The sequence below is a fragment of the Rhea americana genome, unplaced genomic scaffold, assembly GCF_003343005.1.
Source record: "Rhea americana isolate MKP2758 unplaced genomic scaffold, rheAme1 scaffold_93, whole genome shotgun sequence".
Lineage (NCBI taxonomy): Eukaryota > Metazoa > Chordata > Aves > Rheiformes > Rheidae > Rhea > Rhea americana.
This window is the reverse complement of record NW_028187122.1, coordinates 1881122-1898961: the sequence shown is the minus strand read 5'-3', so window position 1 is coordinate 1898961 and position 17840 is coordinate 1881122. Positions and strand designations below refer to the sequence as shown.

The 17840-nt window shown below is 40.5% G+C and overlaps 1 protein-coding gene across 1 annotated transcript in view; it reads left to right on the top strand.

Moving 5' to 3' along the window:
- The window catches only part of VSTM4 (V-set and transmembrane domain containing 4), a 38564-nt gene that overhangs the window by 12887 nt on the left and 7837 nt on the right, over nt 1-17840 (top strand). Inside the window, exons 4-7 of the mRNA XM_085324738.1 lie at nt 971-1078; nt 5542-5575; nt 11215-11327; nt 12177-12238. Of these exons, the coding sequence (XP_085180864.1) occupies nt 971-1078; nt 5542-5575; nt 11215-11327; nt 12177-12238 (317 nt within the window). The remainder of the gene's footprint in view (nt 1-970; nt 1079-5541; nt 5576-11214; nt 11328-12176; nt 12239-17840) is intronic.

The window sequence follows — 17840 nt, the reverse complement described above, 5'->3', positions numbered from 1 at the left end:
TCCCACCCCAATCAGAAGCATCAGCAAAGTGTGAGCACGACTGGTTGCTGCTATCCCACTGCCCTGCCTGCCAGGTGGGAGACTTCACTTACAGTCTTGCCTTGATCCTGTGGGAAGCCTTGCTGTTCAGATCACAATTTACAAACTACATTGTTTTACCGTTGTAAAGAGAGAGAGGTTGTAAATAAAACACAGAACTGAATGTCAGGGGTCTAGTTCCAGCATCGCTGTTTTCTACAATGCCACTTGACCTCTGAGGCTTAGTTTCTTCTTTTTAGAGCCAGTATACCTCCCTCAGGACATTTCAGGACATTAATGGGTAGAGCATCCTTAAACAGAATACTCCATTTAGAGTTCAAGAAAAGGCAGAAATAAGTCATTAAAAATTTCTTCTCCTCCTGTACAAAATATTCTCTCTTGATCTGCAGTGGTAGAACTGCTGTCAGCTTCAGGGGTAATACATTATGACTGAAAGCCATAAAAGGAGGATACTGAGGCTGTAGGTTGAAAAATGAAAGAAAAACAAGGAAAAGGAGAAAAAAAAAAATCAAGACAGTGCTGCTAACAAAAGAAGCTGCCACAGCCTTTCCTTCTCTTTCCCCAGCCATTCAGCACTTCCAGATCTTCCCCTCCACCCCCTTTTTATTTCTTACAAAACAGCAGAGCTGTTTGAACTAGGGAAATGATCCAGCTAAAGCTCTTTTGCTTTTAAAGAAACAAAGATCAGCCCTCCCCTCCTCCTCAAGCACCCCTGGAATTACACCTATTAGCATTTTTGAAGACTTTCCTCAAATTTTAAACTGAGCAGGACAGCATATCAAAGTTTCAAGCAGGTTGAATGACTTCTGAAATGTTACCCTAAATCTTTTGGGCAGAGGTCTATTTAGGTCCTGTACACAAACCTTTTCCTGTCCTGTAAGCACGAAGCATGCAACAGCAACACTGAGTCTAATCTGTGCTTGGCTTTCAGATCTGTATGTGTATGCAGTGTTTGTGTGTTCAATAGGAATCATCAGCGTCCTCCTGTTTACACTTGTCATTCTCTGTCAATCACTTCTAAACAAGAGGAGATCCACAGGTAAGCGAAATGTCATTCTTGCTGACTGTGGGACCCACGCCAGAGAGGGAGAAGGGGAAAATGAGAATGCAGCAAATTCAGGAAAGAGAAATACGTACTTACTTTGATTTTACGTAAAAAGAACAAAATTATTGGTAGGAAAGATCATTTAATTTCTGCCAGGAAAATGGATTTTTTCCTCCACAGAATAATTAAACAAAGCACTTTCCTTCCTTTGAATAGCTATTTCACTTTATAATTGCATTTGACTTTTCAAAACCTTTCAGCTTTTCATAAACATCAATCCAAGATTGTGTCATTAAATTGCATTCTGATCAGATACAGTTAACATTTTGCATGGATGTCATATGCTCTGCAGACATGTTTAGAAGGGCTTCAAAGAGGTTTGCTTCTGTTATGTTTTCTTACCCCTTCCTGAATAGCTGTCAATATTCTGCGGGAAGTTGGAGGTGGGGGAAGAGAGCTTTTACCTCTCTTGTTTATAGCATTCTTTGGGCCTAAAGTATCATTTCATGATTCAGATGTGCATTTTCATAATAATATGTCAAGATCAAAGATTACCATTTCAATCTTCTCTTCCTCAGAGAGGGTTTTTCAAAGAGGCTCAAACTGCATGGAAACAGCCCTGATCTAATCAAAAGTGTTATTTCAGACCCATGAAGTAACCAGCACAAAGCCTACTTTAACTTTAGTTTAACAGTGGCTCATGTGAATACATCACATGTAATTAAAAGCCGTGAGGATAAGGTATCAGCATGCATAGCAGCCAGCATGTCCTGAGATGGTTCTTACAGAGATGGTTCTTACATTTACTCCTAGTAAAAGGTTTGAAAAAGAGTTTACTTAGTGATTTGCTTAGTGATTTATTTTTTATATTAATGACGGGAGAGAATCGTGGCTTTGTTTCCTCTTCAGCACTAACAAACACATGTGCCATGAAGGAATGTATGACTCAGACACACAAGGCAAAAGACATGCAAGACAAAACACGGATTTATACAGAAGTTTGCGCCTGACCACAACCATCATCAAGCTCCACTTTCCTGATAGCACATTTGGTAGAGTAACTCTCCTTTTAATTTAACCCAACCACTCTGTTTTCAAAGAGAAAGAAAAAAAGTCGGTGTTACTTTTCCTGCCCTGCTAAATGATGACAAGGGTTTTGTGCCAGGAGAGTACCCACATTTAAGTATGTTGGTCATCTTGAGTCACCGTGAAGCCACAAGCACTAGACATGCTGATTTATTCTAGTTGTTCTTTAGCAGACATTGGGCTAGATTTTGCATCTGGTTAAGTTCACTAGTGTAAGTGAATGAGCAGCTTGGAGAAAAACTAACACACGCTGAATATAGAAATAATACAGAATACAGTATGGAATATGAGTATACAATATAAAAAAAGTATTTTCTTCTGAGTTGCTAAAATCCTTTCTTTTCAGCCCTACTATCTGATTAATTGCAGACTTAACTACATTTTTATTTAGATTTTGAACATCATCCAGTAAACACTGGCAACACAAAACTTACGAATTCAATGGGGAAAAAAAAAAAAAACAGAAAAGCTTAGCCAAGAATCACTCAGCATGCAACTGATTAGATTTTAGGACAAGACTTTCAGCTAGCACCACCTAATCAAAGTGTTTTCCTGAGTTCACATTAATTGGTTCAGCACTCAGTTAAGCAGCAGGGAACTAAATATTCCTGGAGCAGTCCAGGAAGCAGCCTCAGTGACGGGTGCAGTCTCCACCAGCCCTCTGCTGCTGGTTCTCCCCACAGCAGCTGGGCCAAGGCAGGAGGCTCAGCCCTGAAGCTCTGCCTCAGGCAGCAGCAGTCCCTGGGATCTACTGTCCCCACTCAGTGATACAGGCTCAGAGACCAATGTGCCACCTTGCTCCTCAGCACTTCTCTGACACCCTTCAGAAGCACCATCCAAGGGTTAGAGTCAGGAGATACCTGGCCTGCCAGCCAACAGCAGTACACTCATTGATATTGTTAGAGTAAGGCATCGCTCCCCAAAACAGTACTTTCATGGAAGTGTTATCTTACCTTCTGTCTGTTCTTGGTACTCTGTATCTCCATCCTGGACTGCAATAGGCAGATCCTAGTATTTCTTATAAAAGGAGTCTCCAGTGAAATCACAAAGCCCATCCTTCCTTGAGGAGGGGAACAAAGAATAATATATCAAAGCAATCATCCCTCAGCTCACCATCAGCCTTCAGCCAGACTCCAAGCCCAGTCTTCTTCCACTTTCAGATCAGGTGATTATCATTCCATCTTCTTCAAAGGGCCTCCAAGAGAAGCCTGGCATTGCTGTTTCCCTGGAGAGCAGGTCAGGGGCCAAAGGCAACCAAAAATATCTCCTTGCTGGACAAATTTCTATCAAAGCTTCTTCCTGAACTTCTTCTGCTATTCAATCTCTGTCACAGGAACACATCTCGAACAAAGCAAAGTGACACCAACAGCTTCCTCTACTCTCTGCCCCCACCACCTCAGCACCCACCAGCCTTACACCACCCCCCTCTTGAGCTTCTTCCTGTTCTCTGCTGCCCAGCATTTTCAGCTCTCAGCTTCCTCCCCCATTCCTCAACTCTACTACCTCAAGGAGGATCACCTGAAACAACCCCACCTTACTTATAAGGAAGAGAGGCAAACACCCAAATAAGTGTAGGGGGAGAGAGAACTCTGCCTAACTACCTACAATGATAGCCCAGTCTGGGGGAAAATATGACTCACACATGAAATTAAAGGTTGGTATTTGCAGTAGGTAAGCTGGAGATGATCCCTCTGCAGTGTATGTGTGTAAAATCTGACCAAACCTGGCTAATTCAGGTGAAATGGTCCAGTTCCTCACTGATGAAACTCGGTTTGCGTGGAACTGCACTGTAGCTTGAGATGGCCCATAGCACAGGACAGCTAAGGGACACTAGAAAGCAACAATGGTTGCTGCTAGTAAACCCTATGTGGTTTTGGTAGAAGCCTGTACCCATGTTTTTGTTACAGGAAAGGTTGCTCTTCACAGTCCCTGGTGCAGAGAATTTTTGAGGAATCCTCTCTGGGGCAGGGCATACATACCTAGAGCTAGTCAAAAGTATTGTAACATTGTTCTCGAGCTTTTCCTCTGCATGAAAAACTAAAAGCCTGAAAACTGAACTTTAATGTAAGACTGAAGTCTTTTGTATTAAAATCAAAACGGGAGCCTAAGCACCAGTGCCTTAAGTCTCCATTGCCAATTAACTTAGGCTTGAGATTTCTGTAATTTGAAGTTTCCTGGGAATGTCTTCTCTTCTCACCCAGATTTTTCTTGCTGAACTTCAGGACATTGCCCATTTTTATGGGATTTCAAGGTGTTAACCACCTCAGTTGGAGTAGCCTCCAGTTGCTATAAAAACCAAGCCAATAGTGAGTACGGACAGACAGAGAGACGGAAATCCTGCCTTGGCCAGCTTAGATCTGAAGACCTGGCCATGGTGTATTAGCCTCGGTTCTTAGTATTTTCAACTCCCTTTTTCATTTAGGACTGAAAATCCAGCCTTTGAGGAGCCTTAGAATTTCCTTAGAATGGAAGAACTTGCATAAGACCAGATGAGAACATTTTCCTATACAGATGGGCACAATTATGCAAGTGTAGTGTTGTCTAGTTTTCATGGTCTTTTAAGGAAGAGGGAAAATTAAGAGAGGGGGTCTATGTTGCACTTTATGTCATGGCCCAGGGATGCAGCCAGTTTTCTTTCTGAGAAGTAAGTTGGCAGTAGGTTGATAAGAAGAGCCAGAGCCTCTCCTCCTCCCTGGATTTCTCCACACTCGCCACAAAGCAAGGCTTGGGCTGAACACAGAAGACATTAAGTCACAAGAAGAGTGTCATCATAACCCTGGCTCCTTAAAGGCTGCAGGGGCGAAGCTGCCCTTGCTCAGGGCTACTGATTCAAAGCAGCATGAAGGATTTATACAGCTCACACATACACACCCACACTGAGAGACAGGACACCGGCCTGAGTGGACCTCTGATCTGATCCCAGGAAGCAATTCCTGCATGCCTGAGGCCACAGCCTAGGCGACATTAGGAACAGCAGTGGCTCCTGTGGATGAATGGTTTATTTCAGACTTCTGGAAATAAACAGAGGCACTACAAGGGAAACAAAACTCTTTAAATTACTAGCCTGCTGTGCTTTTCCTTAGCAAGCTGTCTTTTGGCTGCACTGACCACTGGAATGTGAGTTGTCCAGCACTTTCACAGCAGATTTTTCATGTTGTTTGGTACATCCACCATTCCCAGGCCTAAATACCTCTTTGAGTTAGACTATAATTCACAATATAATACACAGCAAGGATTAGAAGCTCTCCTGCTGTAACAAACTGTCATCTCCACGGTCTTAGGAGCACAGGTTTATCTACAGTGTCCACTTGTAATTCATAAACTCTGTCAGTATAAAGCCACATTTTCTGTTTTTGTTTTTTCTTTAACAGTGAAGCATTACCTGGTGAAATGCCCCCAGAACAGGTAGGAGATTACAATTCTCTTTGCTCTAACTCATCAGTTCTGTTTTGATTTTGCTGTTTGTAATGAAAAAGATGAGTGAAGTTTTCCAAAATGCCTACACAAAGATAAAGTCCCAGGTTCGTTACTCATGCCTGAAAGCCAACACCTTGGCCAACACCCTCTGTGCATGATAGAGGGGTCTGCTCAGACTGTCTAGTTGTAGATGCTGCAGATGCAAGAGGAATCCTTGCCTGGAGGCTCTGAATTGCTTTTTGGAGAACTCTGCTTTCATGCTGTGCAACTTCCTAGGGTTTTCCAACAACTCACCAGATGGTCATGAGTGACCTAAACCACCCTGCTACGTGGAGTAAACCACATTGTTACTGAGTAAGTCCTGTATCCAGGACCTGGGAGTGGGGCTAGAAAGCATATTTTTTCAAGGTCTATTCCCAGCTGAAGATTCTAAGTGATGGGAAAGATACTACTTCTGCTGTAGCCATTAATCAATATCCCTGTTATACCTCTGACAGCCAAAAGGTATGATTTGTTTGGTGATATTTAACCGGTTTCCAACTTACAAGCTTCTTGAGATACAAACTGTGCTGGAACTGCAATGAAAGAAAGTTGACACAGTATTTCACAAGCAAAAATGATTAAAGAGGGATGCCTCATAATACTGCAAAAGAACAGCTGTCTCCCAGTTTGCAGTGAGATAAAACATGTGTTTCTAGTCTTGTACTTTAAATCTAGTATCACTAGGTATCACAGATACTATTTCTCATAGTATCTTTTTAGCACAGATTCTAAGCCAAGTATAGCATGTCCTGGATCCTGAACTAGTATAATTTTTTAGTGCCTTCTCGTGGGAAAATCACTGTATTCGTTCTAACTGACACTAGGGAGTAAGTGAAGTCACAATAAAGCAACAGAGTTCAGGAGAGGACAGTACAAACTGAAACTTTGGTGTTATTTATTGGAAGATCTTTGTTCTGTGACCCTGACCAGCCATTGCACCATACCACAAATTTAAACAGATAGCTCAGCAATTTTCATTTTCCCCTGAATGTTTTTTTTTCTCCTTCATTATTAGCTCTTGGGACAAAGCTGGTATTACAAAACAAAAGAGGAAGGGGCAGGGGGAAGAAAAGCAAAGTAGATTGATAGAGAGAACAAGAGAAAAATGAAACCAATTGAAAAGATGACTGTCAAAACAGTGAAAGAACAGAACATGGCAGTCTGATAAAAAGACTCATTATATTACAGAATTTGCCTCTCTGGGAATATGTGTAGTAATGATACTACTACAAACACTAAACACAGTAGGCTGAATAGAAGGGAGAAAACAACCCAACATGGTTTCTTCACTATAAAATAGAATCTCAGGAAGCAAAAGTAACACATGACCCTATATGGATAAAAATACAATTTAATGTATTTTGATGTGGCAAAATATGAAAGCCCTGATCCTACAAATGCATGTCTGAAGTGCATTGATTTCAAGGCTTTAAAGCTAAATACCTCTCAATGTGTTAGCAGTATCAAGATTTTTAGTTATGTTTCACACTCAGTACCCTTTATTTTCCATCCTCTTCTCAAAACATAAATCATTAAGCTCTTTGAACTTCTTAGGATTGTTCCCATATTTAGTTAAGCGCATGCCTAAGTACCTTGCTGATGCCCTGATGTAGTGTAAGCACATTGGATCTTAGACATACATTATGATCTATATTATGATCCATAGTTGAAGCAAAACACTTTTTTCTATTCATTCCTAGCCAAGGATATGCTTCATGGCATCACAAAACCAGACCCTGAATGCCAAGTAAATCATATATTCTGGCTCAACCAGATGTGACTGCTATGGGTAATCTCACTGAAGGAAAGGCGATGCAGCTGTGTGAGGTGGTACCAGTGGTATGGGTGCAGGATATAGCCCCTGTGAATTTGCTCTTCACTGTAGCAATAACACCACATAGGACCCTGGTGTCGGTCCCAGCCGAATGTCAGCAATGCCACAGTCAGGTAATGACAACATTCAGAAGTTCAGTTCGAAGCATCAGAGAATATAAGAGGCATAAGATGCATTCATCCACCTGCATAGCAAAACATGAAAAGTCCTTTCAGCATCCACAGATCAACCTAGAAACTCAGAAAGTTTCATCGTATCTCATTTATGCCCTTGCCCAAACGTGGGACACTAGCTTCTCTTCACTTGCCTGATCTTATAAAAATACTTGCTAGTTTGTCGTAGAGCTTCAGCACATTCAGATGCAAAAGCCAAGGTCTAAATGTCCATTAGGTCAAGCAGACCAACTAGTTTGTAGGATATTCCTGCAACTCAAAATGACTATGCTGTGCAAAACTCAGCTTTGATTAGAGAGGCTCAGCTCCAACTCCCTTAGTGATATTTCAAACTCAGGGTGGAATCCAGCTTCAAAATTACATTAATAGCCCAGTGTCTAAGAAACGTCTGTGCTCCCATTGCAGTAATACCCAAGCATCTTAAAATATTTCATGCCTTGACATCATAATGGTGTTTTTACTTAATTGGAATCTAAGGCACAAAGTGCTGTGATTTGCCCCAGGTCTCACAACATGGCCTTCACAGAAAAGGCCACAGAAAAGAAAATTAAATCCAGATTTTTTCAGTAGAACAAAGTAAATGGTTGAGCTTAGTTTGCTACTTCACCAATAACAAATTAAAGGGAAAAATAAGTCAGCCAAAACCCATTTCTTTCCCACATTTTAAAAATAAATACCTAAATAAAAAATACATTTATTTTGGGTTTTCCAAACCATTTAATTCTATTTCCTGGTGGTTTTTTCCCCTTAAATATCCTCCTTGGTACTCTCTGTCTTGTTATTAGATCATTTTGTCAGTTTTCAGAGCTAAAAACCTCCAGGAGGTATAGCTTTAAAAATGGGATTTTTTTCCCCTTGTCTTTTATTTATTTGTTTTGGCCATTCGGCAGCTGCTTATCTGGAGACAAATAATTTGAGGTGAAAAAAATCCTTCTCCTCAGAAAGCTATCCATCTTGATGCCTTATTTCCACAATAGTGAAAATATGCTCTTAAGAGCATAGAAGCAGTTTCTGCCAGACTGAGCCAGACCCAAGAACCCAGTCCTCCCTTGGCTCCTTCACACAACTCCCCTATTTGGAAGATACTAATGCGGTTCGCATAACTTGGGTGAATTTTCTGTTACAGACTCTTGAGGAAAGGGAATAGCTGACCAAGCCAACCACAGGAGAAGTGCTGCGTCTTTGACCCTAATAAGGATATTAAAGCCCCAGGTTACAGTAGTTTGCCACCTCTTGGGACATGTTCCAGAAACACCAGTTGCTGCCTCCAGGGAAACTGCTGTTAGCTACCTTCCACAGGTGTTTTCTTCCCTAAACTCCTGCCTATTTCTTGCTCTCTAAAAACACATTAGACACTTCAAGAAATGCACAATGTGACACTGTTCAAATACAAGCCAGGAGGCTGGACGAGGAGATTGAGATAAAAAAGTGACTTTCCTTTTAACTATAGAACAAGACAAGTTCACAAAGACACAGTGTGTCAGAGCCAAGGAGTCTTTTCTGAGCCTCCTTGTTTGGCTTGAGGAACTCATTTCTGAGACTGCAAGTATAGTTATTGTATTTCCTGGTGTTAGTTAACCCTGTATAGCCCTAGTATTTAAAAGAGAAGTGTAAGCAACAAATACATCTCTCTGTAGCTTCTCTTTCTCAGTGACAAAACAGGAATAGCAACATAGTGAATTGACACTAAGTCCTTTCATATACTGTGCTTAAAGAAGCAATGTCAGAACAATTTTTTCTTTAAACCACACATTTGCTTTAATGACTTTGGATTATTAAAACTAAAAACATTAAAAAGTCATTCTCATCATCTTTTTGGTATCTTTTGTTCTTTGCAGTCTGCTGTGTTTGGGCAATGACACTAGGCAGGACAGTTTCATTTCCTGCTGGTTTTAAACAATTTCACTTTCTGATTTTTTATAGTAACAAATGGTTATTGTGGGATAGGGTCACAACAGTTCAGGCAGACTTTGAATTTATTTTTTGTGCAACATAACATAGTTTACATAATTTACATGATTTATTTATAAATCATGAAAATATTTTACCTTTCAAACATTTAAAGAAGTTTGGCAGCAAACGTTTTGGACTGAATACATGGAACAGAACTCAGTAAAATCAGCAAACCACAGTCTTTTCTAATCTATGGAAATGTAATTCCAGAGTGATTTCACCAATGACAGTGACATTCATTTTGACTTAAAGATGTTTAAAATGATAAGGTCGGATATTTTGTTATTCTTGTGTGGGCAACAGCTTAGTCAACTTTCATCAAGACTTCAGTCCACTTTGAATATTTCGTTCTATTAAGGTAAAAGGAGTTTTTCACTATTTGAAAGAACCTGCAGAAAAACAACATCTTGGGCAAGTGACTCAAAATTCACAGAATTCAGTTGTCAGTATTATTACGATAAGATCCTGGTGGGATCCCATTGCATGATGTAACTCACTGGCACAGAACAGGAGGGTCTCCAAGCTCCTATTGCATTCATCTTTCTTGGGAGGAGCCCATGGACAGACACATCTGAGCAACAACTGCTTACAAAGCCACGTCCATCATCTGAGTTACCATAACTGACCGCTGTATACTCTCCTCCTACCTCAGCTGTAAGTTAAGATTCCTTTCATTACCAGTTAACCCATTACAATTTTACCTCACATTAGTTGCAAGCTAAGAGCACCTACAAAATCAGTTACCATGGCTCAGCTGACACACAGTAACTAAATGAAGTCACTGCAACTTGACTGCATATCCAAGCCCCTAAATACTCAAAAGCAGGATATACTACCTTAGGCTTTGGGAGATGCTAAGGATAAGAAAACTATTATACTTAAAGGACAATTAACTGTAATAATCCAAACATAGAAGCCCTCTTGGATAGGAGTGGGTTTATAATTTAACTACTCTTCTCTCATACCTATTAGTGCTTTTCAGCACGGACATCGTGGAGAATGTGAAGCACTACAGTTAAGAAACTGGGACATTGTTTCTCCATTTTATATGCACTGAACACACTGGCCTCTTTTTTAAAGGCTGGCTTTTTCAGCTACAGATTTGCAAGCTATCTGAAAGACTGCACCTCGCTCAAGGCATGCTGCACACACTCCTGTCCTGCTGACCGTTTCTCCAGTCTTAGCCAAGGAACTGTGTTGAAGATTTTGCTTTGCTATATGCTTCCTGGGTGAGCATATGCAAGTCAGTTAAACTGTGCATTCCTCTGGCCCTCAAGAAAAGAAGGGTACAACATCATCCTGTATGCAGCAGTAGGGTCATACACATTTCCAAGGAGTAGGTGTTCTGAAACAAGTCATGTTTAAACCTATAAAGACATTTTATCTTTTCTGTGCCAGGCCAGATCAGACTTCGGAGTGGAAGAAGCCATGCTGTTTGTTTGAAAAAATGCAAGGGCTAGAACATTTCCAAGCCCCTGTAAGAGGCTTTTCAGTATATCTCAGGGTTAAGAAACAAGTCACTCACACAAGGGGAGGGTGATATGTTTGTGTGAACTCACAGGGACACACTCCCTTTCCTATCATTGCCTTCACTTTTTACTCACATGTGGATTTCTGCTTTCCAGTTCAGGGGAGACAGTTACCAGCGTGACAAGCATGTCCCCTCTACAGCCCAAGAAAGTAAAGAAAAAGAAAGAGAAAGAAAAAGTGGAGCAGCCACCAGCCATTCCTGCAAAAGGTATGAAAAGAGGGCTGCAGAAGTATTTGAAATCCAGAGCACAACAGGGCGGGGACAGCAAAGCATGGGATGTCAGGACTCCTCCACTATCACTGACTCTGCCCGTGGAGCAACCTGAAGTCGCTCTTGTGGGGGAAGAAATAGCCAGTGCCTACCGCTGGGACCAGGCTTTCTCCTCCCAATAACTTCAGGTACTTAAAGGCTAGTCACCTAGTCCAAGAAAGAAGTCTCAGCTCCCACTATAATCAGGAGAGAGAGAGAGAGAGGAAAGTCTAGAACAATATTCACCTCACCCAAAGAGAAGATTAAAGTTAAGCAAGATGAAGTCTCATTGATGAGGGAGGTTAGCATATCACACTTTAAAAGTGCAAGTGTACTTGCAGGGGTTGTGCAAGATGAGCAGATAAAAATCAAGCTTTCAAGGACCTCATTTTCCAAGAGGATTTGCATTTGCCTTCAGGAACAGTCACACAAACTCTTGAGCATGCTTTCTGAGTGCTACTGCCAGGTGCTGCCAACTGGGAGAGGGAAAGGAACTAAAGGTTTACCATGTATTAGATCACAAGTGATCAGTTCTTAAAAGGTGTATATGCACTGGCTTCTGCATACAAACAGCCACATTTTGCAGATCAGGTTCCTTACTCTTATGACTTCTAATTCATAAACCCTATACTTCATTGTAAAAAAAAAAAAGTTATCTGGAATACAGTTAAATTCTGGGATAAATACATGTATTTATTTGCTGCTAATCTGCTATTAATCTGTAATTTATATTTTGCTACTGCATATACTAAAAGTAATAGTGAATTATGATAATGTTAAATGTTCCCTTAATATTTATTTTCATAGCTCCAATAGCCAATAATTTTCCTAAGCCCAAGCTGTTGAAACCTCAGAGAAAATTGATCTTGGTAAGTAGCTTTCTATGACATTATTTTCTCCATATTTTCTCTCCATATAATTGCTGTAATGTTGCCAGAATTCTAGGTTCAGAAACTCTAAGTTGGCTTAAATATCACACAAGTCTTCTTTTTAAATAGTTCCTTTTTAAAGTGATTGATTGTCTTGGCCCTTTTCATTTTCAGCATTAGGTTACACTGGATTATGTTTTCCAGCTTTCTCGCAGTCACTGTGTCTAAGAATTTAGTCTTTTCTTAAATGAAACCTGCCACTGATTTTCACATACTTCTGGTATTTGGTGCTTTGGGAAAAGCATCAGTTACTGACAGAATCACAACTGTATTGGTCACATTCTTTCTGAGATTTTTTAAGCCAGAAATATGGGACGTGATTCTGCCCTACAGTGGTGTAAGTCAGCAATAAGTGAAGCTGCAGGCATAATAGACATGTGTATAGCTCCTATAAGGAAAAGAAGAATGAGTACGGCAGTTTCTGTTGGATATGAGTTTCTGTTTGAAGAAATCTTGAGATTTTTGCCAGACAAATCAAATAAATGGACAGACCTATTTATGCCTTAGTAACAAATCAGTACCTGGCCAAGGCATCCCAGGGGAACAGCGACCAGTTTCATACCAACTAACTTTAGCTACCTATATAAAGAAGCTGGTCTGCTAAGCTCCGTATATAGCCAATAGGCAGAGAGGTCAGAGCAGGAGCCAGAGCAGAAGCTCTAAATTGCCTTTTGGGGACAAGACTTTTCCCCTCACTGGCATGGAGAGAGCCCAGGCTGGCTAACTTCCTAACTTAGGCACGTGAGTGAAGGTGGGTGCCTAAAGTTAGGCTGTGTAAATACCCCTCTTGTCTCTGTGATGGCTTCGTTGCAGATGAGGATTAGAATTGGGAACCTGCCCACCAACAGTCAGTAAATATTCTCTGCCCTTTAAAGTATGGTCAGGGTATAAACCAGGATACCCAGGCACAACGCCAGGTGACTTGGGAACGGCTCAGTTGAAATCTTACACAATACGGCTGCACGGGTACAGAGCTCACCTCTCCTCCCCGGGTCGTGCAGGGATTGCACCTTGGCCAGTCTCTCCTCACGTAGGTCAGGTCTCACTAAAAAAAGAGGAAAGTTTTAAAAGTCCATGAAAAGAAGTTATATCGGCATAGGTAATTATGTCAAACAGCTGTGCTGAGATTAGAGCACTCTCAGTCTGGAGGTGATAGTCACCCTTTGCTGGGTGCACCCAGCCTTGTACCGACCCCAGGCATGCTGCTAGGCTAGAAATCATTTCATCTTCAGCCCTCTCGTCAGCTAAGGCAATCAGATGCTGCCTGCAGGTTAGTAAAGCACATCAGCTCATGCTGAACTTGAAGCAAATGTGTTTCCAGGTGCTTTTTTCTCTCTGGAATAAATCCAGGGATGTGGACCACAAATAACTATTTGTTCTTCCCTTCCTGCTACGCAGCCCCAGACAAGGTTCAAAATCCTTGGAGGGGAGCAGGAAAAAAGCCTTTCCAACAATGAAATCTGCTTTGTTTCCCTAATGCAACCAATAATCCTCGCATTGTGTGCAGCCAACAGGCTCAGTTTAATGCCTTGCTGTTGGACTCGAGTCTGGCATCTGTTTCCCTGTCTCATTCTTTCCGCTTTCATATTTCACCTCAGAGTACACCTGAAGAGACATCGTAGCCTGCAGAAAACACATTACCTACATATATGTTAGATTTTTTTTTTTTTTGCCAGAAAAATCAGATATGTTCCAAAGGATTTTCAAGCACCAAACTCACCTAGCCATACTTAAAAGGACAAAGTAAACTCAACCCAAGGCAGTCAGTAAGACACATTCAGCAGCTGGGCAAGATAATCCCCAGAGCTGTCTGTCATGTGTTCCTTTTGCCATTCTCAAAAAAAAAAAAAAAAAAAAGAAAAAAAATAATTCTCTGCTTTTAAATGTTTTAAATGACCTTTCAGTGAGAAACCTGAACCAGCTGAAGTAAAAGAAGTTTCAGCAATGATACAAAATGGTAACAACTACAGATAAAAAGACGTATCAAATTCATCTAAATAAAACATTCAGTTGATGTCTCCCCATTTTTTAACTGACAAAAATTTCACAGGTTTTGAATCTTCAGTCTGTCTGGGGGACATATATGTACCATCATCCTGCCAAATTTCTGCAGGATAAAAAAAATGTATTCCTTCCAACTGTAATTATTATACAGCTCATCTTTTTTCACTGGTGGTGCATAGTTACTAGATAATAGTCACCAGAGAGACAGACTTGGATTGCCGAGTTTCTGAACGTGTTCTGCAACTCAAGGGCAACCCAAGGATGGTACCACACTAAGGCACAGGGAGAATATTCTAGAAAACCTAAGCAAACAAACTAGAGTTTAAGGGAACATTACAAAACAGTTCCAGTGTTTGGGGAAAATTTTTGTAATAACCTAAATACCAGCGAAATTATTTCCAGAGGACATGTGCTTCTGGTTTCTTGAAAGATGTTTATAATAAGCTAGAGAATTTCTTTTGTTGTTAACATGCTGGAGTGGGTTGCTGCATAATTTTACAAGAATACAATAACCTGGATAAAATATGGACATAATCTCAATGAAAATTAAAAAAACTAATATCACGTTCAAATTCACAGCTTTGAGTACAGCCTTTTAAAAACTCTGTTGATATTGCTTTTGCTTTAGCCAGAATAACAATTCTATGCTCCCCTTGTTGCAAAATTATTGCCCATCAGTGTCATTCTCTATTAGCATCAATGAGAAATGTGTACAGATCAAAGGAAACAGAGATGCTGAAATGCAAAAAGGGATGGTTTTTATGGCATACAAGAAGCACGAAGTGTCGTTAGAAAGACAAAAATTCTAGGGGCCCACAAATTCTGCTCTCTAAGGGCTGTTCAACTGTTGCCATAAGTGCTTAGTTTAGTTGGTAGAAACAAAACTTGCACTTCCTCAACAAAATTTTCTGGTAAGCCTTTCATTGCCTCTTAGAGATTAGCTGGCATGGCCCAAGAGTTTCAGCCTTAGAACATCTTCTAAATAAAAGGTTTCAATGTCTTTTTGAGGCTTCTCTTGTTAGCCATCGCAGAGTACTTACTAGCCCTATGTGATTTCTGAAGCAGCGTGGTTTCAGTGACCATAGTTAGTCAATTTAGGAGGAACATTTGACTCCCTGCAGCTCACGCAGCATAGACAATATCATTCCTCTCTGCATGGATCACTGGGCCTGGAGCCACATGGTTCCAGAGATTTTCCTTTGACAGTGCTAATGATAATAAAGGCTGCTTGAGAAAGAAGGGCTTATGGCTATCCAAGACTAAGGCAAATTTTTGGAAGTCGTTTTGTTAAGTTTGAGTGACTGCATGATCTTTCAGGCCCATTCTGCCTGCGTGCCTCTTTCAGACCCCACTTACATATTTTAGGCTGAGATTTGCAAAGCCAGCTCAGAGATTTGATTCCAATGTCTCACAGACATAACGGAAATGGGAAGCTCAAACTTCTGAAGCTTTGAAAATCTCATCCTTAATTATCATTATGGGCTAAGTGCTGAGAATGTTCTGCACACTAGACAGTGCCTGTCAACACAGTCCCTGCACAAGAAGTGCGTATTCTGTAATGAATAATGCGTCTGAAAGTCCGCAATTTGCAACCATTCAAAGGACAGCCTACCTGCTCCTGCCATGTTTGCAAGGCAGACATGTGTTGCTTTGAGCAGGCACCTAACACAGGTTTGATGCCTGTGAAAGTATTCAAGAAGGTCTCATTATTTTCTACATTTCAGCAAAATTAAGCTTCAATCATTACACATTTAGCTCAATATTCTGCATGAGCAGAATAGTCATGAATTCATTCCTAAATGAAGTAATGATTACAGAAGCTCCTAAATCTTCCCAGGAGCTTAGTTTTCCTCACTTGAAAAATTCTTTTAACTTTTAGGAGTGCATTTCCCATAGAATCATAGAGTGGTAAGGTTGGAAGGGACCTCTGGAGATCATCTAGTCCAACCCTCAGTGTAGCCCACACAGGGATTGAACCCACAACCATGGCATTAGCAGCACCACGCTCTAACCAACTGAGCTGAACCTGCCCCCTAATAATCCAACCAGGTCCACTGCATGACAAAATCAGTGACCTTGGAGTCCTTTGGGGAAGACAGTTTAGAAGTGTGAGTGAATTATCTGCAGTCTGATTACTGCTTCAGAGAGTTGTGAAATGCAAAGCTGTGGTTGATTTTTGTTTGCTGGGAAATTTGTGCGTTCTAAGCTACAGTTTTGCCTGCTGTCCTGTATGTTCAGTCTCACAAGAACATGGAAACAAATTTACCCACTGCAAGATCTTTTTTTTTTTCTTTTAAAAGTACTTCATCATTCAAGACTGCCTTATATCATACTCATCATTAACCTAGCTAAGAAAGGTAGGCCAATCAGTTTTATGCATGATTAGTAGAATTTCTGATTATTCTGAATACATAGGTGACATTAGCCCTTTCCTTAAAAAAGGAAAAGAAAGCAAAATACATTCATCTAGTAGTTTGTGAGTCCTGGATCCAGGAACATTTAGATCTCCCTTTCTCATGGATGACACTAAATTAAAAGCTATGCTAGTCTCTGTTAGAAGAGCTGTTTTCTCCACGATATGTAACAATTTGTGATTTAAGTTCCCAATTTCTCAAGGCATTATTGATCTCCACAGACTTCAAATAACATTACACATATGTTATACAAGTAAGAACTGAACATTTTTTTCCTGGACTCCCTGTGATTCCAACTATTTCCATCCAGTCCACATAATTTAACTCTCTGCCCAGAAAAATACTCCTTTTTTGCAGTCTCTTCTTAGGATGCGAGATATCCACAGGAACCCTTCTTTATGAATATCATTCCACATTCAGGTTGAAACTCAGAACGCAACACATTCAGAACTGCCGAGTTATGTCTGCTTTCACATTCAGATCACAGTCTTCATCCCCAAGGAGGAACAGTTTTTGTAAACATAGAAAGTCCCCTGCTGGAATCGTGCTGAGACTTGTCTATTCACAAAAACCCACAGCAGATGATTTGTGTGTGCTGTCACATTTGGAGTAACAGAAGTGTCATCAGAAAACTGAAAAAACTTTGTTTGCTTCCTTGAGCCTTTTTTGAAGGATACAAAAAAATCAGCCTGTTTTCCAGCAATGTTGGTTTCATTTAGAATCTAGAAATAACCCTCCAACTGTTAGAGAAATAAATTAGAAAGGTGAGGATATTTTTCCCCAAAAGCCATTAAAGAAGGCTGGACAAACATCTGCCAGGTATATTTAATTCTGTTAATAAAGAAAGATGGATTAGATCACTCCTTATGGTTACTACCAGCTCTATTATTTCTGGGATTCAGTTTATTTCTTTAAAACAAAATGATTCAACAGGACTCAGTGAATCATCTTTTCACCAACTTTGTTGTCATAACTTCTGTGGGATTCCATAGCAAAATTCAAACTGAGAGAGGCTTCATAAATCATTATAGACATTGCTCCTGGTGATGAAGGCTTTCCTATAGATTAAAAAAAAAATAGACATCTCAGTGGAAAGAAACTGCCCTTTTCTTCTTTTCTATTTG